At 32.2% G+C, this 22,118-nt stretch overlaps 2 protein-coding genes across 8 annotated transcripts in view; one reads left to right on the forward strand and one right to left on the reverse strand.

Annotated features, from left to right (window-relative positions):
• The window catches only part of LOC145256282 (uncharacterized), a 99,954-nt gene extending 88,764 nt beyond the window's left edge, over window positions 1-11,190 (reverse strand). Inside the window, exons 1-2 of one of the 2 annotated variants that reach the window (XM_080115010.1) lie at window positions 11,044-11,190; window positions 1,727-1,845 (exon numbers count right to left, since the gene is read on the reverse strand). In XM_080115010.1, coding sequence (XP_079971136.1) covers window positions 1,727-1,845; window positions 11,044-11,168 — 244 coding nt within the window. In that variant the 5' untranslated portion in view covers window positions 11,169-11,190. Of the gene's footprint in view, window positions 1-1,726; window positions 1,846-10,881; window positions 10,995-11,043 lie in introns of those variants that run through there. The other variant, XM_080115099.1, reaches the window with a different exon arrangement.
• Window positions 1-22,118, forward strand: part of LOC145255900 (mitochondrial S-adenosylmethionine carrier protein-like) — a 238,204-nt gene that overhangs the window by 185,110 nt on the left and 30,976 nt on the right. Inside the window, exon 1 of one of the 6 annotated variants that reach the window (XM_080114884.1) lies at window positions 11,441-11,582. The exons of 4 other annotated variants lie outside the window; for them this stretch is intronic. The gene's annotated coding sequence lies outside the window, so the exon portion shown is untranslated. Of the gene's footprint in view, window positions 1-11,440; window positions 11,583-12,081; window positions 12,183-22,118 lie in introns of those variants that run through there. One more of the 6 variants, XM_080114697.1, reaches the window with a different exon arrangement.

The following is a 22,118-nucleotide window of genomic DNA, read 5'->3' on the forward strand; positions in this document are numbered from 1 at the left end:
TTCCGAGCTCCACGTCGTCTCTTATGTGACCATTCTCTTTCTTTATAGTCTTTTTTTTTTCTTTACAGGTGACGTCATTTCACATGCAATTACATACACGCATCTGTGCTATGTTACAAAATTGCATATTTTTCATTTCCCCTTGCAGATATTAAAGCCATAAACAATTAGTTTGCCTTCTATGGCTTTCTACTATTTTGTAAAGTTTGTTACATAAAATAAAAAAATTGTAAAAATAATCATTTCATATATAACTTTGTAAACAAAAAACAAAAAGTGTTGAATTTGTTCATAAAGATAGATCAACATTTTCATAAGTCTGATACAAATTTTAAAAATGATTGTAAATAAAGGAAACAAAAGACAAATAAATCTGAGTTATGGCATGGGAGCAATTTGTTTTTAACTTAAAAACAGATCGCAAATTGTTAAAAATCATCTCAGTCAACATAGAAGGGAGAAAAATGATAGTTGAATGCAAATACTAAACTTAAGTTCACAAAAACACTATGCTTAAACAGACATATTTGTGACACTGTAATCAAAACAATCATTGAATTAATAAACAATAATAATTAATTTGAATTATTAAAAATAGTAAGCCATACAATGCAATTGCTTTATTAGTGTATTTTTTTTTTTTTCAATTTAATTTTCCAAGATTTACTCCCTCATCAGAATTTCAAATAAAGATACAGTAGAATACCTATTTTGTGTGTTTTCAATTTGTCTAGTGTTGAAGTGAATACAGGATGAATATTTTACTAGCCAAGAACATAGCATGTGATGGTGTGTTTTAAAAAATGATATGCACATTAATCTTACAACTGATATTACATATACATAAGCAGTACACACAAAAAAAAAAAAAAAAAAATGGTGTGTTTATTTGTGTAAAGATCATTTAACTTAAAATAAGGCATTTTGACTTTACCATTCCTGTGAGAAATAGGCACAACATTGTTTATTAATTTAAATGATTCAACTTTAAAATCATCACTGTAATTTTACAAACTATAAAATTCGATAAAAATTATTTCACAGCTGCCATTAATTAATAAAGAAACACTTGTAATATAAAGTAGAACATTTCCATGTAAATGTCGTATATAAAAAAAAAAATTCACAAATCAAATACAAGCAAAGTTAAGAAATGGCAGAAAAATAGCTTTCGCAAATTTAGATGCAATAATCTTCATGTTAGTTATCTCCTCTTTAAAATGTTAGACACAAGGTAAAGTGTTGGTTTGTATGAACTGGATTCGAACTTGGTACACTCCGGTTTTCAGTCGGTATCATTAACCACTCAGTCACCTTCACCCACACCTAGTAAAATGTTTTACGATACAGATAATCTTTATAATCATAAACTATGCAATTTCCCAAGATTAAAATGCTGAATTATAAGAGAAAAACAACAGTTCCTAATAAACTAATCATGTGTATGCAATCAACATCAGAAGGTTAACTAATTTGCATATCTCTTTGCAAAAGGACATCTCATTAATTGAATAGTCATTTCTATATCATATAAGACACACTGAGACCAAATAAACGAGTCAGAGAGTATTCCCCCCTTTCTCCAATCAAATAAGTGAGAGCAGAAGTTTCTTGGTTTTCTCAATTTTCCCCATGCAATGCTGAAACATGATCCCGCTATTATATGTGCTATAATTTGGAAGTAATAGCAATAATGGTGTAAATGAAATGAATTTTTGCAACTTACCTTTTTCTTTTTGTGTATTTTTCTTCTTTTGTTTTGCTATTTTGTTGCATAATACTTCTTCAAAACTTAATTTAGGATTTTGGGGACTGGCGTTAATTTTTCCAAACATTTGCTGTATACTTTGTAAAAAAAAAAAAAAAAAAAAAAAAAAAGTGTTAGATGAACATTTGTATGTATATATATATATATATATATATATATATATATATATATATATATATAAATACACTTAAATATGGTATTTTAATTTGTCCAGATTTTGGATATATTATTATAGTCATGATTTCAAAAGTCACAAAAAAAAAGTATTTAGGTGCCATCAGCTAGAATCAAAACCAAAAACTGTAGCATTCAAAGGTGGTGACGTCACCACTGTACTAACGTGACATGCATATAAACTGATTAAAAATTAAAAATTTTAAATAAACCAAGTTGAATGTACAAAATGTTTAATGATTTTTGGAACAACCCTTGTACATTATTTCCTAATAAATCTGAGGACTTTTAAATATAAAAACAATTGATCTAAAACTTAAGGAAGTAATCAGATTCAAGGGCCTACATGTCTGTTTATTGACTTTTTAGTGACTACTGTTTATCTATGTGGCCATCTAGGAAATAAGCTGATAATACTAACATATTTTTCCTATTACATAAGTAATACTAAATTGATTTTAACTCTAAATACATTCAGCATATCATAATCTTTAAAAATATATCATTTCTTAATTACTAATTTATTATCTTTTTGCAAAAAATTTATCTGGCTAGTAAACTTGCTTGCTCCGACTTGTTTACGAAGAAACCAAAATGAATTCTGGCAAATTTAATTATGCAATTTGCCTACTCTTCTTGATAAACCAACGTTGAGCACACCTTATCCATCTATTTTTTTTTTTTTTGGCACTTCTGCATTAATTGGATGGCACCATTTGGGCGGGGGGCGTTTCACTAAACTGTTGCCAGGTTGCGGGGGGGGGGGGGCGTTTCACTAAACTGTTGCCAGGTTGCCACTAAACTGTTCTCTTTGTTGACCCTTCAACAGATGCCACAAAAAAAAAAAAAATTAAAACTATTTTGTTACAGTGATAATTTTACTTTAATTCAAAATATGTCACAGAAAAAAAATTCAATATTGGTTTAATTTGAAAAATGTTTCATTCAAATTATTAAGTTGTTTGGAAAAAAAATCCAATTTTACTTTAATTCAAAAAATGTTTCTGGGGAAAAATCCTATGTTGCTTTAATTCAAAAATTGTTTTATCATTCAAACACAGTAGTGTTTGAATATATGATTAAGTGATTAAGTAGAACAGCTTTAAAATGATTACTTTTATAGGTTTTAGGGTATGCTGAAAACGAATATCGCATTTAAATTTTCTGCAAATAAGTAGTTTGCCAGATATTAAGCAATGTCATTTCTTATATTATCATTGGTGGCCATCTTGGAGTGTGAAAACGCAACCCCAAGAAACTATGCGCAAACGCGTGTACCCAGATGGCCACCAGCAATAACATAAGAAATGATATCATTTAATATCTGGAAAGCTACTTATTTGCGGCAAATTTAAATGCGATATTTGTTTTCAGTATACCCAAAAACCTTAGAAGGTAGTCGTTTTAAAGAAAAATGTTAAGGTGGGGAAACAAGGTAAAAATTTACAAAATGCATCACAATGAAATTCTTTATCGAACCGCCTATCCTCAGTTAAAAAAAAAAAAAAAAAACGGTTTTGTTTTACAGATTCAAAAAAATGGTCTTGACAATGAGTTAAAAATAAAAAAATTATACAAAATACTATTCGAAACCCACCCAATAAATGTCACGAGGACATTTATTGGTTGGGTTTCTAAAAGTATTTTGTATATTTTTAAGTCATTGCGGAGATTTCAAAGACATGAGATACCACGTGGCTATTTTTCTTGTGCTCGTGTAACGTTCAACACTAATTGTCGAAATAAACAAAAATTTTACATTAAATAAATACACTAAAAACTTATCCAACTACGTAGAAGAGTAACTTATCTTGCCTTTGGTAATGTTTATTTGGGGGCTTATGCACTTACGTTACCAAGCTATTTTTTCAAATAGTATTTACAAATTAAATTCAATTTTCACGATATCTTTTTCTTATTTAATTGTTAGGTGAAAGTACAGAATAGTTAACAAAACACCCTTCCCTCCCCATGTTAAGAATGGGGTTCTAAATAATAAGGTTATTATTTCATCATGGTAGCATAAGTACACAAGTACCTATTATTTGTTATAAATATATTTTTTTGACCACTAAAAAAAATCAATTCTACCTTAAGTACAAGTTATTATTACCATGATAATAGAAATGCATGTACTTTGTACATTTTGTTGTTTTTTAACAATGTACTAAAAGCGTTAAAACCAAAATAGTTCTGGCTGGAAATAAAATTTGAAAAACTTGAAAATAATTTTTTTTAAATTGACAAACTAAGAATAAAAAATGAAACTTTTTTTCCACTTTTGTTTTGAAAGCGGAAAAAAAAAACAGTTTTCTATTTTTAAGAGAATACAAACGAAACTCGTTAATGTACTGACTTTAGTCAGCTTAGCGCTGGTCAGCGCATTAGCGCATAGCAAACCGTTTTCCTGTTAAATTCTATATTTTGTAATTTCTATAGAAGATAACATTTTAAAGAAATTTCCGCACAATTAATAATTATCAAATATTTACATATCATACATGAAAATAATTCTGAAACTATTATCTATATGAAAATGGATGATATATACCGATTTATCTTATCAATTTTGAAATATTCTTCGTCAACTTTGCTTGGTCATAACTTTGCTTCCTGTGGTCATCTTTATATATAAAAGCGAAAATGTATATATGTATGTTTGTGTGTATGTTTGGATGTCTGCTAAAAACTTTCGACAGACGTGACAAAAATTCACAAACTCAGTATCACATCGAAGCTCCATCCTTTGCTCGAAAAATTGGCCAAAAACGTTAACTTTTTCACCCCGAAATCGACAATTTTCGACAAGGGGAGGGGGCTCAACAAAAACGGTCCTCTCGTGACAATGACCGATTCTACGCATGCGTCAGATGACGTCGTGACTTGATTTACTTTATATAGTTGAAAAACCAAACAAATTTCATGTACGTCACGTTAGCTCAGTTGCTTAAGGCCTTGGTTCATTATCTAAACGTTTTGGGTTCGAATCGTGGTGTGAGATGGTTTTTTTTTTCTCGATTTTTTTAATTTAAATATTGAACCAGTGTTTCGTTTTTCTGCTTTTTTTTTTTACTTCGCTTATTATTAGCGACACCCAAAAACACCCGGGTACCCACCGATTTTTTTAATTTTAATATCGAAACAGGCTTATTGAAGCCATTTTTCATGTGTTCGTTTTTCTGCTTTCATCGTTCGTTTGCTTTACGTTAGTTTTTTTTGTGTTTTTTTTTCCGCTTAAGCGTTAACGTTGTTTTCTTTTTTACTTCGCTTATAACAAACAAACCTACATTGTCGTCGTCGTAACGCTTGACGACTTCCGGCTGAACACCTGTCAATTTGGTTCTTAAATAAATTCAAACATCTTTCACTAACTCATTCTGGCTGGCCGATTTTATTTTCAAACTTCGCCTCGGGCTTCGGGTTCGATCCAACCCCCCTCTCCCCAGTTCTTTTTTTATTTAACACCACACACACACCTACAAACACCCGGACAACGCCGGGTACCCCTGCTAGTAAAAATATAAATCAAAGTCCAGTAGAAATAGACTTCTACGCTTATATAGACTGTAAAATTTCAGCCATATTCAAACAAATTTGAGCCCGCACATGTGTATCAAAACGTAACGTATGAAACGTAAGCATTGAAAAAACAGTTTCCCTTTTTGCTGTCGTCATTTTTTTTACAGTTTTTCATTTTTAACTTAGAGCATAAAAACATTGAACGCATAAAAGCAAAATAAATTAACATCATTGGAATGATTATTCTATTCTCTTTCCATCAATGCAATTCTTTTAAAATTTAACCCCAAAATAAAAAAGATATGACTTGTTAAAGCACATTAGGTATGTCATATTGCTGATGTCCACGAAAATACAGCATACGCTTAATGCTATCCACTGTAATGCAAGGTTGACGCCTCACAGCACAGCATCAAGCTCAGCTAATTCATGTGTTTGTCTCCATGCACTGCTCGGAGCCAGCTTGCATCCTCTGCCATGGAACCATTGCTTTCCACAACCACGCATGTAGCAATGGAACTAGCATCCACCCACACTGTAACATCTTCTCCACAGACACACCAGTCACCTTTTACTGGATCGTCCTGAGCTGCTCTCAAATAAATGTCTTTGATCATCCATGCTAGAATAGGGTCTCACACTTTCTCATCCCATCCAATCGTCATCATATTTGCTCTTCGTTTTACAAATGCTGTGGTGATGCGTAACCAGCCACAAACCAGGAAATGACCAGTCAGTTTCCCGTACACTGAAAATACAATTCGGCGAGTAAGTTTATCGGGCACTGCTGGAAGGTCACTTCCATGTCGCCATAACAATTTTCCGTGCTCCTCCTGGACATGTAATCCCAATACATGTGAATCCAATTTCAGCTGTTCTGAGGTCTTGTTTTCAAGACCAAACTTCTCCAAATGTTCCTTGACACGGGTCGCAGAACACATACTTTCATTTACAAAAATGTTGTCAATATATGGAGACGTAGCCACGTTTATAGTCTTATCCTGACTGAGAACGGTATTGACAATGGCCCGCATTATTAAAGGGGCAATGTTAAGCCCAAATCCGAGGTGGGTAAGACAATATCGCTGTCCCCTGATCTCTACTGTATGGAACGGACACAGAGATTTGTCAACATGTACTTGCAAATAAGCTTGGCATAGATCCAACACTGCAATTTTTGGTTTCTGTTGTTGCCATTCCCTCAATTTTTGTAAGCAAACATCCGTGTTGCACGTATGAACATTCACATACTTATTAAGCTCCCGATAATCCATAATGGGTCGCACTTTCTGTTTGTTCTCCTGCACAACAGCCATGAGGGGAATTAGTCCTTTTGGGGGTCCAATATTTGTTTTCACAAGTGACGACACGGTCCTTAACAAATTCGTCCACGCAATTTCGAACACCACCGCCAAATTGACACGCCATACCACAAGCAGATACTTTTGAATCGACACACACGTTCCCAAGCAGGACCGAACAATCATAGCCGCTGGGCGAAACCAAATCATCACATTGGGGTAAGATGGGTGTAGTTCATTAGTGGACTTGATTTGTAATCAAAACGTCTGGTTCGCTTTTCACCGCAAGTAGGTCCGACTCGTGTGCTTCTGCGCATGCTCGGCACATTACCTACACACCAAACTATTTGTGTTTTAGCTGTGACTTACTTTTGGGACTCTTTGAGAAGTTCTGATGATGGTTAGTTCTAGAGAACCTTATTTTGTTACGTTTATGACACACAATCTTGTGTTTTTTGACTTTTGACAGAGCTGGGTGTCGCGATTTAGGAATATTTCACAACCTTAACACTAGACCCAATTCTGATTTATCCACTACTTTGGTGTTGGAGAATTTTTAACAAATAATACGGCAAATAAAGATTTTTATTTTTTTCGAACACAAACATATTTGAAAACCAAAACATTTATTGTATAAAAAATGTATCAAAATATAACTGTAAAAACATTTATTGGAAAGTTTGCGTAAGAAAATATAATTTTAATAAAATAATTTTTGAATTAAAGCAATATTAGATTCTCCCCCACAAAAAAAAACAGTTTTTGAATTAAAGTAAAATTGAATTTTTTTCGAACAATTTAATAATTTAAATAAAACATTTTTCGAATTAAAGCAACATTTTATTTTTATTTTTTGTTGTTTTTTTTCCCTGCGAAACATTTAAAATTGTCACTGTAACACAATATAGTTTAAATTTTTTTGTGGCACCTGCTGAAGGGTCAACAAGTTACATGTATTATATATTATAGTTTTTTGGCTGAGAAGCGCCACCTGGCGACAGTTTAGTGAAATGCATCAAAAAAATGGTGCCATCCGTGTAGTGCCGAAGTGCTTTTTAAATACACAATTCAACAGTTGACAAGATCATTTGATCAGAAAGACACAGGCAAAAGTAAATGGCAAAAAGGCAAAGAAGAATGATAGACATAGGTTGTTTGGTTAAAGAGGATGTTTCCTCTTTTATTTGTAAAGGAAACATGAAATAGGGTTTGTGATCGTATGATCTGAATGCTAGCCGTCTGGAAGGTTGCAAGTCACAGGAGACTAAGGACTGAAGGTCTGGAACAGGTACTCTAGACGTAGCGTGGTTTAAGGTTGCTCACTGAGTCTGGAACGATCAGCTGAACATCAGGGCAATCTGGAATGGTCGGTGGACACTGAGAGCGTGGGGTCAGTGTTTAGGTACGGGCGAGCAGTAAACACTGAGAACGTGGGGTCAGCGTCTAGGAATGGAGGAAAGATCAACACTGAGAACGCAGGGTCAGTGTTAAGGAACGGACAAGCGGTCGACACTGAGAATGTAGGGTCAGTGTTAAGGAACAGACAGTTGGTAGGGAGCCAGGTGCAGGCGAAATTGCCAGAAAGCTGCAGGAGGCGCTGGAAGCCACTGGAGACTGGAAGTTGCAGGAGTGAGCAGGAGTCACTGGAGTGAAGTGAAGTTCGCTGCTGGTGGGTTTCAGGAGGCAAGCAGTAGTGAATCGCATTAATGGTAGAAAAACTTATTAGTCCTGATAAGGGTTGGTTGGTTAGCCCTGAGAAGGGCTGTTTGAACTGCTACTGAGGTGGCTGCTGCTGCTGCTGGAAATCTCCTAGCTGGTGGATTCAGTTGACATGACTGGTAGCGTCAGTCGCACTGCGAAAGTCTTCTCCTGCTTCCAGGGCGATCTGATCTGACTCGGCTGAGGCAGGCTGTATTCATTTAGGCAGTGATGTTAGGTGTCGCTCCCAGAAGACAAAAAAACGACTAATTAATTCCAGAACAAAATTTTTGCAATCAAAAGTAGCTTGGGTGTTTGTTGATTCTATTTGAATTAATTTCGTCTTCGGGGGGGGGGGTGAACAAAGAAAAACAAAAGAAAATGGAAATGGTGATTTTTGAAACTCGGACAGATGTACGGTCTTTTCATCACCCAACATTTCATCACACGACTATTAATCACGTTTTTTTTCATTACTTGGGGAATTCCGAAAGCACTTGAAGGATATTATTTTTTCACCACATTATATTTGTCTATTTTTTGGAATCCTTTAAAATGATTCTTCATAATCTGTAAATACATTTTTGCGAACTATTGTCCTCATCTTCATAGTTGTTTATTAAAAAAAACTATTTGCAGAAGTTTGTTTACATTTTTAAATGAAAAATAAATTAATTAAAATAAATGTTATGTTTATTTGTTAAATAGTTTTTAAAAAAGTAGCTGATATTTACTTTAAGCGAACAACCGATACCCTCTCTTCTAACCCTTGCATGATTGGCGGGGGGGGGGCAGTTTTACCCTATAGGTTTTAATCTCTCGTAAAAATAATCCCAAAATTGTCAAAGGTGCTAAAAATTTAACGTAATAAAAACATAATCACATAACATTATTACATAAATAAATTTTATTTTTTTCCCCTGGGAGTTGATTGTCTCGGTGTCGAGTGATAAGATAAGGTAATGAAAAAGCCATGTCATTAAATGTCTAGTGGTTGTAATTCCGTGATTAATAGTCGGGAGATGAAATGTCGGTAAACATAGACATGCCCATGCCGTGCAGTCCGTGCACAAGAACACTTGTTGCTTTTCACATGCGACCACATATGCGTACAGAATGGCCACCCGTGATAACATATAGAACTACATGGTTTAATATTTGGAAAACTACTTGTTTTTCATCGAATTTTAATTTTTCGCCAATACTACATTGTGACAAGGCAGTTTGGTACGTGAGTGCACATTTAACAGCTTTTGTTTAGGCTCGCGCATAGCGGAAACGAAGGCTAGGCTGTGAAATGGAAAAGAGTCCGAAGTTCAGGGGTTAATACCATGCAAAAGAAATTAAACAAAAAACTTTATAGCCAATAAACATACAAAAACTGACCCCTCTCTCAGGTGGCCAGAAAGTGTGTGCTCATTTTAAGTTAAATTTACATGAAAAAGTGATCACCCACTTTTCGAAAAATTTCTTTATATCATGGAAACTTTTTTTTTTTTTTTTTTTTTTTTTGCGACGGAAACGGCTTGCAGATTGGTTTTTAACACACCAAAGTCTACAAAAAAAATATTTTGTTATGTACGAACGTGAGACGGGCCTTAAAGTAAAATAATACTCAAGTTTGTAACGTGGAAAAAAAAAAAAAAAAAGTGTAAGTTGTGGAATTTAGAAGTAAGGGCAACCTCCTAAACAGCCGTCGATTAATTGTTTGAATCTGTTAAACTTTTAAGGATTGTTGTTAACAATTAATTTCGCCAGAATTAAAAAAAAAAAAAAAAAATATTATTCATCTGTTAAAAAGGATTTTCAAAGGGTTACGATAACAAACTCACGTCATCAGCCATATGGTAGAACGACTTGTGACATTTTGAATCATAAAGTAATTTTGAAACCTTAAAACTGACGAAAAGAGGGTAGTTTCTGGTTTCAATTAAACTTCGCAAGGCAAAATAACTTTAATGGTTCCATTAGTTATTTCGTTATAATAAAATAAAATAAAATAAATAAAATTAATTGTCATGTCAAAGAATCGAATCTTGTGGGACCAACGTAAAAGAAAACTTTCAAATCGTCTGTTTACTGTTTCACTCAAATTCGTTTCTCTCTCACACACACACAATTCTATAATCGCTAGATTTTGACGCGTAAGTCTTTTTTTTTTTTTTTTTTTTTTTTTTTTTTTTTTTTTTTTTTTTTAGGGATAAAGTTACGATTTTGGCAAGAATTGAAACGAAGAACTTAATAACCGTTTTATTATTAACGAAAGTTAAAAATCAAAAGTTCGTTGTTAATACAATTTAATTTTCGTTTAGTTTCTCCATCCCATTAATAATGAACAGATCGTTTTTTTTTGGGGGGGGGGTTAATATTTCAGTCGAATAAGTAAAATACTTTAAAGCGATATTTAAACTTAGAAATTACCTGCTTTGCTTTCATCAGAATTGATTATATTTTCCTGTTAAAAAAACTAACGAAAATGTTAAATTGTTTGAAACGATCAAGCGTCACCACACGCGATCAATAACACGTTGTTGTGTTGATATTAAAAGAAAAGAAAAAACAATCGCTAAACAAGTTTTATACCTTTCATGAGTTTTTTTGTTTTCTAACTCATCCGCAGATCTGTTAGAAGCTGCCAAAAGCTCGGCCACCCATACAGTGGCAACACTGGGATTAAACCGTCTCACCTCAATCCCTGATGTAGCCATGTTTGGTACAGGAGTAGGCGGGCGCGGGCGTACGAGTACGCGTGAACGCAAAAGAGTAGAGACAAGACTTTTTAGCGGTTCGGAGCTAAATTAAGTATCGCATGAAAATAGATTCCGACCGGATTGTTTATATATTCCTAAGAATGTTCCTTACTAATGTTTGTTTTGTTTTTTTTACTGTGTTGTTTCAAAACTTTTCAGATTAGGATCGATAGGTTATAGTCAAGATTGTCGGCTCTTCTTTACTTCCGGTTTCTGCTGCCGACTTTGAGGATAAGGAAGCCCTGAACATGGAAATCAGGGGTGACCACTGACCATCTCATGCTTGTCACAGTCGTCCCATCTGCGGAGCAGAAATCGGAAGTCTAAAAGAACAAACACGCTTCTTGACTATATAACCGATGATTGACTTGGGTTAGTGAATTCTTATTGTGGTTATTTTCACAACGTTTCGGTCGATGTAACCTCCGACATTAAAAGGCCCGTTCAAAAATTCCGTTCAAATTCTCAAATCTGCACCCCAAGAAAGTCAAACGTTACATCAGCCGAAACGTTGTTAATATAAAAACTAATGTGAAAAATAGTGTTTCGAGTATTCCAAATTCTACATTAGAGTTTAAAGTTAACAACTTTTATAGGCACGGTTGTTTTGCTATTAAATCGTCGTGAAGTAGCGTACTCTTGAAGGCGGGTCCTCCATGGGATTTTTTTTTTTTTTTTTGTATATGAGGAATCCTAAGGATAACAAATTTTACACCCAGCCAAAGTGTGTAACTAATTGCGAGGGGGCACTATACTGTAGAAGAAAAAAAAAAACAACATATTTTTATGACTACATAAGTTCAAGAAATTAGTTTACATGTGGGAAAAACAAAGACAAAAAAAAACATTAAAATATATATTTTATATTTAATAATTTATGAAAATGAAGGAAAGTTTGTTTTGATAGGAACATTTTTCCGCGTGCACCGTCTAGTTTATCAGCAGCATCATCGAAGTTCGTCTTTGCACGTGGTAAGTGGAGACGACCGTTTGTTTTGATGTTTTGTGTTTTTAAATTTTATTTATAAATAAAACTATCAACTTTTAAATATTTTACAGAAAATTGTACATCTATTAGAAATATTTCTTAGTTTACTGTTACAACCTTAGTTTTTAATCCATTGTAGGCTATTACAATTTTGTTGACGTTAAAAAAACATTGTTGTAGCGTTCTGAAGAAAGTAATTTACTACAGTACTTGACTCAAGTAAACAGAAATAAATTGTTATATAATGTAGTTCTTTGTGTGCTTGAGAAAAGATTGAACGGGCTAATTGATTCTTTAATTGAAAAGACTTGTTTTGACTTTTCCAGTGATTTCCTTCAATCAAATAAAAACCAAACATTTTAGAGGTCAACGTAATAGAGTTAATTTTTTATATTAGTCAAAATAAACAAAACGGTTTTTATTTTCTAGTTATTGACTTTGGCCTTATGTCAGGTTTAAAAAAAAAAAAAAAAAAAGAAAGGAAAACGTTGTTTCATTTTGTAGGGGATTGGTCGATATCCACCGATGACTTAGCATCGCACCCTAGCAGTATCAGAATTTTTGTAGGAATTTTTGACACCCCTAACACGAAACTGCGAATACAATATAAAATCTCGTAATTTCTCTGTTAAAAGTGGATTATTTATTTTCTTTATGGATTATACTTCCAAAATAAACTATTACAGTTGTTTTAAAAGTAATAGAAATATTTTTTTTTTTAAAAACAGTAATGAATTTTCCGAACTCAATATCTTTCAATTTTTAAACTTTAAAAATCTATCAAAATTTTTCTATTGATTCTATTTTTACGATATTTTCAGGGTCAATGTGAAATTTTATGTTCTTTCCAATAAACCGAATATAATATTTTAGACAAACGTTTTTTTTTAAATTCACGCCCCCCCCCAAGTGTCACCCATTTTGAAATGTCTATTAAAAAGTAAATAATTAATTTATGTCGCACAAATTGAAGAGAAAGGGTCAATAAATAATATATTCAAATTTAAAACAAAAAAAAAATCGCTTTTTTAGAAATTTACCTGTAAAGTCCGAAGTTTAAAACCTTATTTTATAAGAACACATTGTTTTTTTTTTTGTCTTTTTTTTTTTTTTAATGAAACCTTGGTCCTTGCTCCTTTAATTGAAAAAATAATTAGGGCTTGAATTACATTTTTCGAGGAGTTATAAGCTTGAAAAGACAGGGGGTCGAATAATTCACGCCTCTCATTTTGAAATGTCTATTAAAAAGTAAATAATTAATTTATCTTGAATAGTTTTATATATCACAAATTGAAGAGAAAAGGTCAATAAGTAATATATTCAAATTTAAAACAAAAAAAAAATCGCTTTTTTAGAAATTTACCTGTAAAGTCCGAAGTTTAAAACCTTTTTTTTTTTAAAAAAAACACATTGTTTTTTTTTTTTGTTTTTTTTTTTAATAAAACCTTGGTCCTTGCTCCTTTAATTGAAAAAAAAATTAGGGCTTGAATTACATTTTTCGAGGAGTTATAAGCTTGGAAAGATGGGGTGGAATTATTCACTATTTTCACGAAATTTCTGCAGCCCGCCGTGGAGTGGACCTGGACCTCTAGGTGTATCAGAATTTTTGTAGGAATTTTTGACACCCCTAACACGAAACTGCAAATAAAATATAAAAAAAAACTCGTGATTTCTCTTTTAAAGGTGGGTTGTTTATTTTCTTTATGGATTATACTTCCAAAATAAACTATTAAAGTTGTATAAAAAGTAATAGAAATATTTTTTAAAAGATAGTAATGAAATTAATTGACTGTTACGAGTTCAGCATTTTTCAATTTTTAAACTTTAAACAGCTATCAAAATTTTTCTATTGATTCTATTTTTACGATATTTTCAGGGTCAATGTGAAATGTTATGCTCTTTCCAATAAACCGAATATAATTTAGACAAACGCTTTTTTTTAAAATTCACGCCCCCCATTTTCAAATGTCTATTAAAAAGTAAATAATTAATTTATGTACCAAAGTTTTATATATCAAAAATTGAAGATAAAAGATCAATAAATAATATATTCAAATTTAAAAACAAAAAAAAGTAGTGTTTTTTAGAAATTTACCTGTAAAGTCCGAAGTTTAAAACCTTTTTTTTAAAAAAACCCACGTTGTTTGTTTTTGTGTTGTTTTTTTTTTTAATGAAACCTTGGTCCTTGCTCCTTTAATTGAAAAAAAGAAATTAGGGCTTGAATTACATTTTTCGAGGAGTTATAAGCTTCGAAAGATGGCGGGTGGAATTATTCAAGTTTTCACGAAATTTCTGACACTGCTACTGCTAGGCGTGAGCATAAGTAAACATTTCCCAACCCCTAACAAAACAAAAAATAATAAAATAAAAGGTGTCAGTAATTAGCAATATGAAGACCGGTTTCAACATTTAATATAGAAATTTATTGAAGAAAACATCACTTTCTTTAGTGTAAGTTTTATATGCGCGTGCTGTGTCGACATGCGAGAGAAAGATTAATAAATCATTAAATGATTTACGAGATGTTCATAGTTCTTGAGTTCCTGGAAATAAATGTTAGATTTTTTTCATGCATAGTCGTGAGGACTTAATATGTATTTCTTACATAGAGTCAGATAGAACTTGAGTTTATATAAAAAAAAAAAAAAAATCGTAACAACAGATGAAAATAGAAATCCTTCTCAGACTGAAGAAATAAAGTTTTTCTGGTACTCTTGCATAATTTGGCCCGAATTCCCGTCAAGCATGGATCGGGCAAGACCGGCAATCATCGGTGTCAGCCGAGCGAGCGTTGTTCAAATGTTGAAACGCTAACTTGACTTTTTATTTTTTATTATTTTTTTTTCTGTTATTTTTAAGGTGATATTAAGGGGGTGGGGGTGACTTATGATTTTCTGATTAGTTACTTATTTATTATTTACTAGCAAGGCCACCCGACGTTGCTCGGGACCGTATAAGATAATGAGAAAAATTTTGAACATACCTGTTATTTTTAGAATAGAGGAAGTTTTTGTGTTTATGTATCAATGATACATTGTATCATTTGCCATCTTGAGCAAAAGAATATTTTACCTACCCTACGACTGGTATTACACAACATATGTATGGAATAATTGTACCTTCATTGGCAGGAAATTTACAGCACGTTTGTGGAAAAAAATTCCTTACCTAGGGCTGGTAATGTACAACATATATTTAAAATTATTACCATAAGTTTTGTTGTGCTAAATTTTCGGTATATCACAGGTAAGAGTGTGTTTGGTTTCACATTAGAGTGCTATAGTGGAGAAGAAGCACCGGATTTTTTTATATGAATGTTATACTACTCGAATATATTACATGATTTTCGATTTGAATAACTTATGTACGTCACAGATTAGAATTTCTTTGTTTTTCATATGGGTAGTTCACTGTACAAGTACCTTATTTCCTGGGTAGGATACTGTAGAAGTACCATTTTTTTCTAATTAAAAATGTAAAAACTCGATACTTTTAAGTAATTTTCTTCTGTGCTAAATTTTATGTGCATCTAGAGTAAGAATTTGTTTTTTCATCTATTACTATAGTGAAGAAGCACCTTATTTCTCATTCAAAAGTCATGCTATTCGAATATATAATGTGATTTTTGATTTTAATGACTTTTATGCACGTCACAGGTAGGATTTTATTTGTTTTTCATATGAGTACTATACTACACAAGTACCTTATTTCTTGGGTAGGATAATGTGCAAGTACCTTATTTATAATATATAGATGAAACTACTCGGTGAGTTTACATAATTTTCTGTTGTGCAAACTTTTCCATATGTCATAGGTGAGAGTTTGTTTTTATAATAGAGTGCTATAATAAAGAAGCATCTTATTTCTTATATAAATGTCATACTACTCGAATATATTATATAATTTTTGGTTTGGATTACTTTTATGTACGCCACAGGTAAGAATTTCTTTGTTTTTCATATGGGTACTATACTGTACAAGCACCTTATTTCTCAGTTAGGATACTGTACAAGTACCTATTTTCTAATGTAAAAATGAAAGAACTCTATACGTTTATGCAATTTTCTGTTGTTATATTTTCTGTATGCCAGGGGTAAGAATTTTTTTATTTTGTTATTTGGGTTCTATAGTGAAGAAGCACCTTATTTCTTATATGTAACTCATACTGCTCGAATATTAAACGGGATTTTCGGTTTTAATAACTTTCATGTATGTCACATGTAAGATTTTCTTTGTTTTTTTCATGAGTACTATACTACACAAGTACCTTATTACTTTGATAGAATTTCTTGTAAACATAAATACATTAAAAAGTGATCATTGTATGCGATTTTTGGAATATGACTATACAAATTTACAAACATATATAATACATTAAATTTATAATAATCAGTTAATTAGTATAGAAGTAAATCCAATACATACAAATATATACGTATACTAATCATCCATAATGATCGGTTAATTAGTTTAGGAGTGAATCCATAGAAATATATAAACACATAAACATAATTATAATGCACAATGATCGGTTAATTAGTTTGGGAGTGAATCCAATACATACAAATATATAAACATATATACATAATTAAAATTCATAATGATCGATTATTTTAGGAGTTGATCCAATACATACAAATATATAGACATATACCCATAATTAAAAGTCATAATGATCAGTTAATTAGTTTAGAGGTGATTCTAATGCATAAAAATATATAATCATATACACATAATAAAAATTCATAACGATCGGTTAATTAGTTTAGGAGTGGATCCAATACATACAAATATATAATCATATAAACATATTTAAAATTTGTAATGATCCGTCAATTAGTTTAGGAGTGAATGTAAGACATAGAAATATATAAACATATACACATAATTAATACTCTTAATTAGTTTAGGAGTAAATCCAATACAAATGCCATTACTTGATCTATTGACGTGATTTTTGGAATGTAACAAATAAGCCGATATATCATATGTATATTTGAATATGACATTTTCGTTACGTAAAGCAAAAACATTCCTCTGTATTTTTTTTTTTAATAAAAGTGTTATTGTGTATTCATTATATAACATTTAAAAATCAAAAATATCGGAATGTAAAAAAAAAAAAGAAATTATGGGGATCGAAACTGCAACACTTGTGCTAGTAATCGGTCATGTTAACCGTTGCACCAAAGGGACAATCGCTGTCCAAACGTTGTGAAATATCTTAATAAATACACTTCTCTTTTACTTGGTGTAACGCATGCGCATAATGACGCCATTGTTCTATGCTCGTCAAGGTGTTGTAGCTTTCAAGTTTGAACCCTTTTTTTTAAGCCCTTAGCAATTTTTTTAATCAATTAAATGCCCCTAATAAAATTCTGCACCAAAAATGCAATCTTTTGAGCTATTGCACATCGTTTAACGATCATCTGTCCAGGAGGAGATTCAAATTGAAAAATGGAGACAGACACACACACACAGACATAGTGAGATTTAAATATTAGACTAGCAAGGCCACCCGGCGTTGCTCGGGACCGTATAAGAAAATTTTTTAACATACCTGTTATTCTTAGGATAGAGGAATTTTTGATGTCTATGTATCATTTGCCATCTTGTAAAAGAATATTTTACTTATCCTAGGATGGGTATTATATGTATGAGATAATTGTACGTTCCCTAGAACAGGAAATTTACAGCACATATATGGGAAAAAAATTTCCTGGCCTAGGGTGGCTAATGTACAATACATATTTAAAATAATTTACATAATTTTCTGTTGTGCAAACTTTTCTGTGTGTCACAGGTAAGAGTTTTTGTTTTTACATCAGAGTGTTATAATGAAGAAGAACTTTATTTCTCATTTAAAAGTCATACTACATGAATATATTATATGATTTTTGGTTTTAACAACTTTTATGCACGTCACAGGTAGGATTTTCTTTGTTTTTTCATATGAGTACTATACTGCACAAGTACCTTATTTATTGGGTAGGATAATGTACAAGTATGTCATTTCTAAGATATAGATGAAACTACTCAATAATTTTACATAATTTTCTGTTGTTATAACTTTTCCGTGTGTCACAGGTGAGAGTTTGTTTTTACATCAGAGTGCTATAGCAAAGAAGCACCTTATTTCTTATATAAATGTCATACTACTCGAATATGTTACATGATTTTCAGTTTTGATTACTTTTATGTATGTCGCAAGTAAAATTTCCTTTGTTTTTCACATGGGTACTATACTGCACAAGTGCCTTATTTCTTGGGTAGGATACTGCACAAGTACCTTATTTCTTGTGTAAGATACTGTACCAGTGCCTTTTTCTAATTTATAAATGAAGAACTCAATACTTTTATGAAATTTTCTGTTGTGCTAAATGTTTGTACATCAGGGGGTAAGAATTTTTTTTTTATCTGGTTGCTATAGTGAAGAAGCACATCATTTTTTAGATGTAAGTTATACTACTCAAATATTTAACAGGATTTACAGTTTTAATAACTTATGTATGTCACAGGTAAATATATTCTTTGTTTTTTCATGTGAGTATTATACTGCACAAGTACCTTATTTCTTGATTAGGATACTGTGCAAGTATCTTATTTCTAATATAAAGGTGAAACTACTCGATGATTTCACATAAGTTTTTCATATGAGTTAAATATACTGTTAAATGCCTTATTACTTAGAATTCCTTGTACACATAAATACATTAACAAAGTAAGTGAACATTGTATGTGATTTTTGGAATATGGCATCTATAGACATATACAAACATATACATTGCATATAATTCATAATGATCAGTTAATTAGTTTGGAGTTGATCCAAGACACAAAAAGATATAATCATATACACATAATTAAAATTAATAATGATCAGTTAATTATTTTAGGAGTGAATCCAATGCATACATATATATAAACATATACACATCCTTAAAATTCATAATGATCCGTTAATTAGTTTAGGAGTGAATCTAATACGTAGAAATATATAAACATACACTCATAATTAAAATTCATAATGATCGGTTAATTAATTTGGGAGTGAATCCAATAATAGACATACATAATCATATACACATTCTTAAAATTAATAATGATCTGTTCATTAGTTTAGGAGTGAATCGAATACATACAAATATACAGACATATATTCATAAATAAAATTAATAATGATTGGTTAATTAGTTTAGGAGTGAATCCAATGCACAGAAATATATAATCATATACACATCATTAAAATTAATAATGATCAGTTAATTAGGAGCGAATCAAATACATACAAATATACAGACATATACACATAATTAAAATTCATAATGATCAGTTAATTAGTTTAGGAATGAATTCAATACAAAATTCTATTATTTGAATGTAACAAATAAGCCGATATATAATATATCCTATATGTTTGAAATATGACATTTTCGTTATGTACAGCAAAAACATTTTTCTGTATTTTTTTATATAAAAGTGTTCTTTTATAATTATTATGTAACATTTAAAAGTCCAGAATATCGGAATGTAACAAAAAAAAAGGAAAGATATAGTGGAGCTCGAACCCGCAATATTGATGTTAGTAATCGATGGCGCTACGCGTTGCACCAAAGAAACAACTGCGTTAATAATCTGGTAAATGTAATAAATAAATAAACCTCTGTTACAGATCATGTGCAAATGACGCCATTGTCGCTATGCTCGTTAAGTTGTCATTTCTTTCAAGTTTGAACCCCTTTTTGAATCCCTTAACAATGTTTTAATCAATTAAATACCCCTAATAAAATTCTGCACCCTATATGCTATCTTTTGCGCTACTGCATGCCGTCAAATGACCATCCGTCTAGGAGGAGATACAATTTAAAAATGGAGACACACACACACACACATAGTGAGATTTATATATATTAGATTTATAATTGAATTTTTGGGAGTTTGATTAGCCAATGAAAAAGAAAAATGTTTCTTCTTTCTTAAACAAAAAGAAATCAAATTTATTATATTAGTTAGTTCCATTAACGTGATAATTTTGCTCTATAAATGTGTCTGATGTGAGAAAAGGTTATTTTTGGAGGAATAAATCCAGTGAGATTTGAACGTTAATATTAGCTGCAAAAATATATTTTGGCTGACATACGTGAGTGCTACCCCTCTTGCGAAATATGCATCGGCTCCGCTGTTGTACGCAGTTCGACTTAAGGAGCAATTATTATTTTTACAAGGAAAGAATTTTTGCATGTGTGGCCAAGTTTTTTTATTTATTTATTTTCAAAATTATCTAATATTTTTTCACTTTTTATGTTATCGACATGAGACCATTTCATTTCTCCTACTAATCCCGATATGTATTTAAAAAAATCATATAATAACAAAATAATTTGCAAAGTTTAAGCCAAAATAAAAAATATCCATAAAAAAAAACACAAAAACAATCCGAACAAGTCAAAATAAAAAATATCCATCCAAAAAAAAAAAAAACACAAAAACAATCCGAACAAGTCAAAATAAAAAAGCCATAAGAAATAAGAAAAACTAGGTGCTCCCTAAGTCGAACTGCATACGACATCGGAACCGATGCGTATTTCGCTAGAGGGGTGGCATTCGTGTACGTCCGCCCATAGTTTTCGTTTTATGTTAGCGCCATGTGGCTTAGCCTGGGGGCAAAACCCCCAAATGGTTTGCTGTCAGCCACAGGGAGAAAAGCGGCAAAGATGCACAAAGTTATGCTGGTGGTTTAACATCACACACAAGGACGGAGTCGTCAGCGGTATTGTTTACTCATAAAACTGCATCCCAAACTGGTTTGGATTTCGTGCGCTGTGCTTTTTATATGATTTTGGCCGGCTCCTAGTGAAGACTGTTAGAAAAAGATTTTAGAAAGTGTTTTCTTCAAGTGTTGATTGGACAGAAAATGAACACCCTATCACGTGGTATTGCCTTGTCCTATGTCTGTGCAAAGAGGCACAATTTACTTTTTACTTCTGCAGAATTTGTGTGGGTGGATATGACAAATGTACGCGTTGTTGTGAATATGGATTATCTCCTCCTTGATAATCCAAGCTATAAAAGCTGTACATGTCCACTTGTCAAGTAGACAAGTGGTAGGATTCTTAATTGAATAAAAGATTACTTGATGGAATCTCTCATCCTGTTTTCATTGCAATTTATTCAATTAAGAATGGAACAATTTATATGACCAGAGCGATTTACAACAGATCCAGAAAGCAATTCAGTCGACAAGTGCTGGAAACATTGGCGGGAGACATTTACAAATTTAATCGAGGTTCTACATTTAGAAAGATTGGGACATCCCATCAATAAGTGTGTACTCCTAACCAACTACTTGTCTCAAACAGTCAACGAAATTATCTTGGATTGCGTTACCTTCGAAGAAGCAATCGATATACTGAATGCTACATAGATAAAGCTCAAAAATGAGATATTTTCTAGACGCCTACTTGCGACTAGCCGACAAGAATCAGGCAAAACATTAGACCATTTTCTTAAGAGCCTTCAGACACTGGGCAAAGATTGAAACTTCTGCCCAATGTCGGCATTAAAAGCCCAAGAGCAACACATTTTGGATGCTTTCATTAACGGCTTACGTAATGCTCAGGTAAGACAACGTCTTGAGAATAAGACCCTCACACTTAGAACAGTTTATGAGCAAGCCTATACCTTTGAATGTGCTATACAGCACTCTAGTTCTTATTTACAGCCAGACAGTGGGCGCTGTACTAAACCCACCTGTTCCTACTGCCCTTCCCTCATGGCAATAGTCCGATGAAGCTTCAAGAACAATCGGTCACTGCCGCTTTAAAAAGGGACACCTGCTATTTTTGTGGCGTATCTAGACACCTATGAGTTTCATGCCCTGCCAAAGATACTCATCGTAAGTGTGAAAAACTTGGTCAGTT

Source organism: Euprymna scolopes, chromosome 1 (genome assembly GCF_053919585.1).
Source record: "Euprymna scolopes isolate OS-2025 chromosome 1, ASM5391958v1, whole genome shotgun sequence".
Taxonomy (NCBI): domain Eukaryota; kingdom Metazoa; phylum Mollusca; class Cephalopoda; order Sepiida; family Sepiolidae; genus Euprymna; species Euprymna scolopes.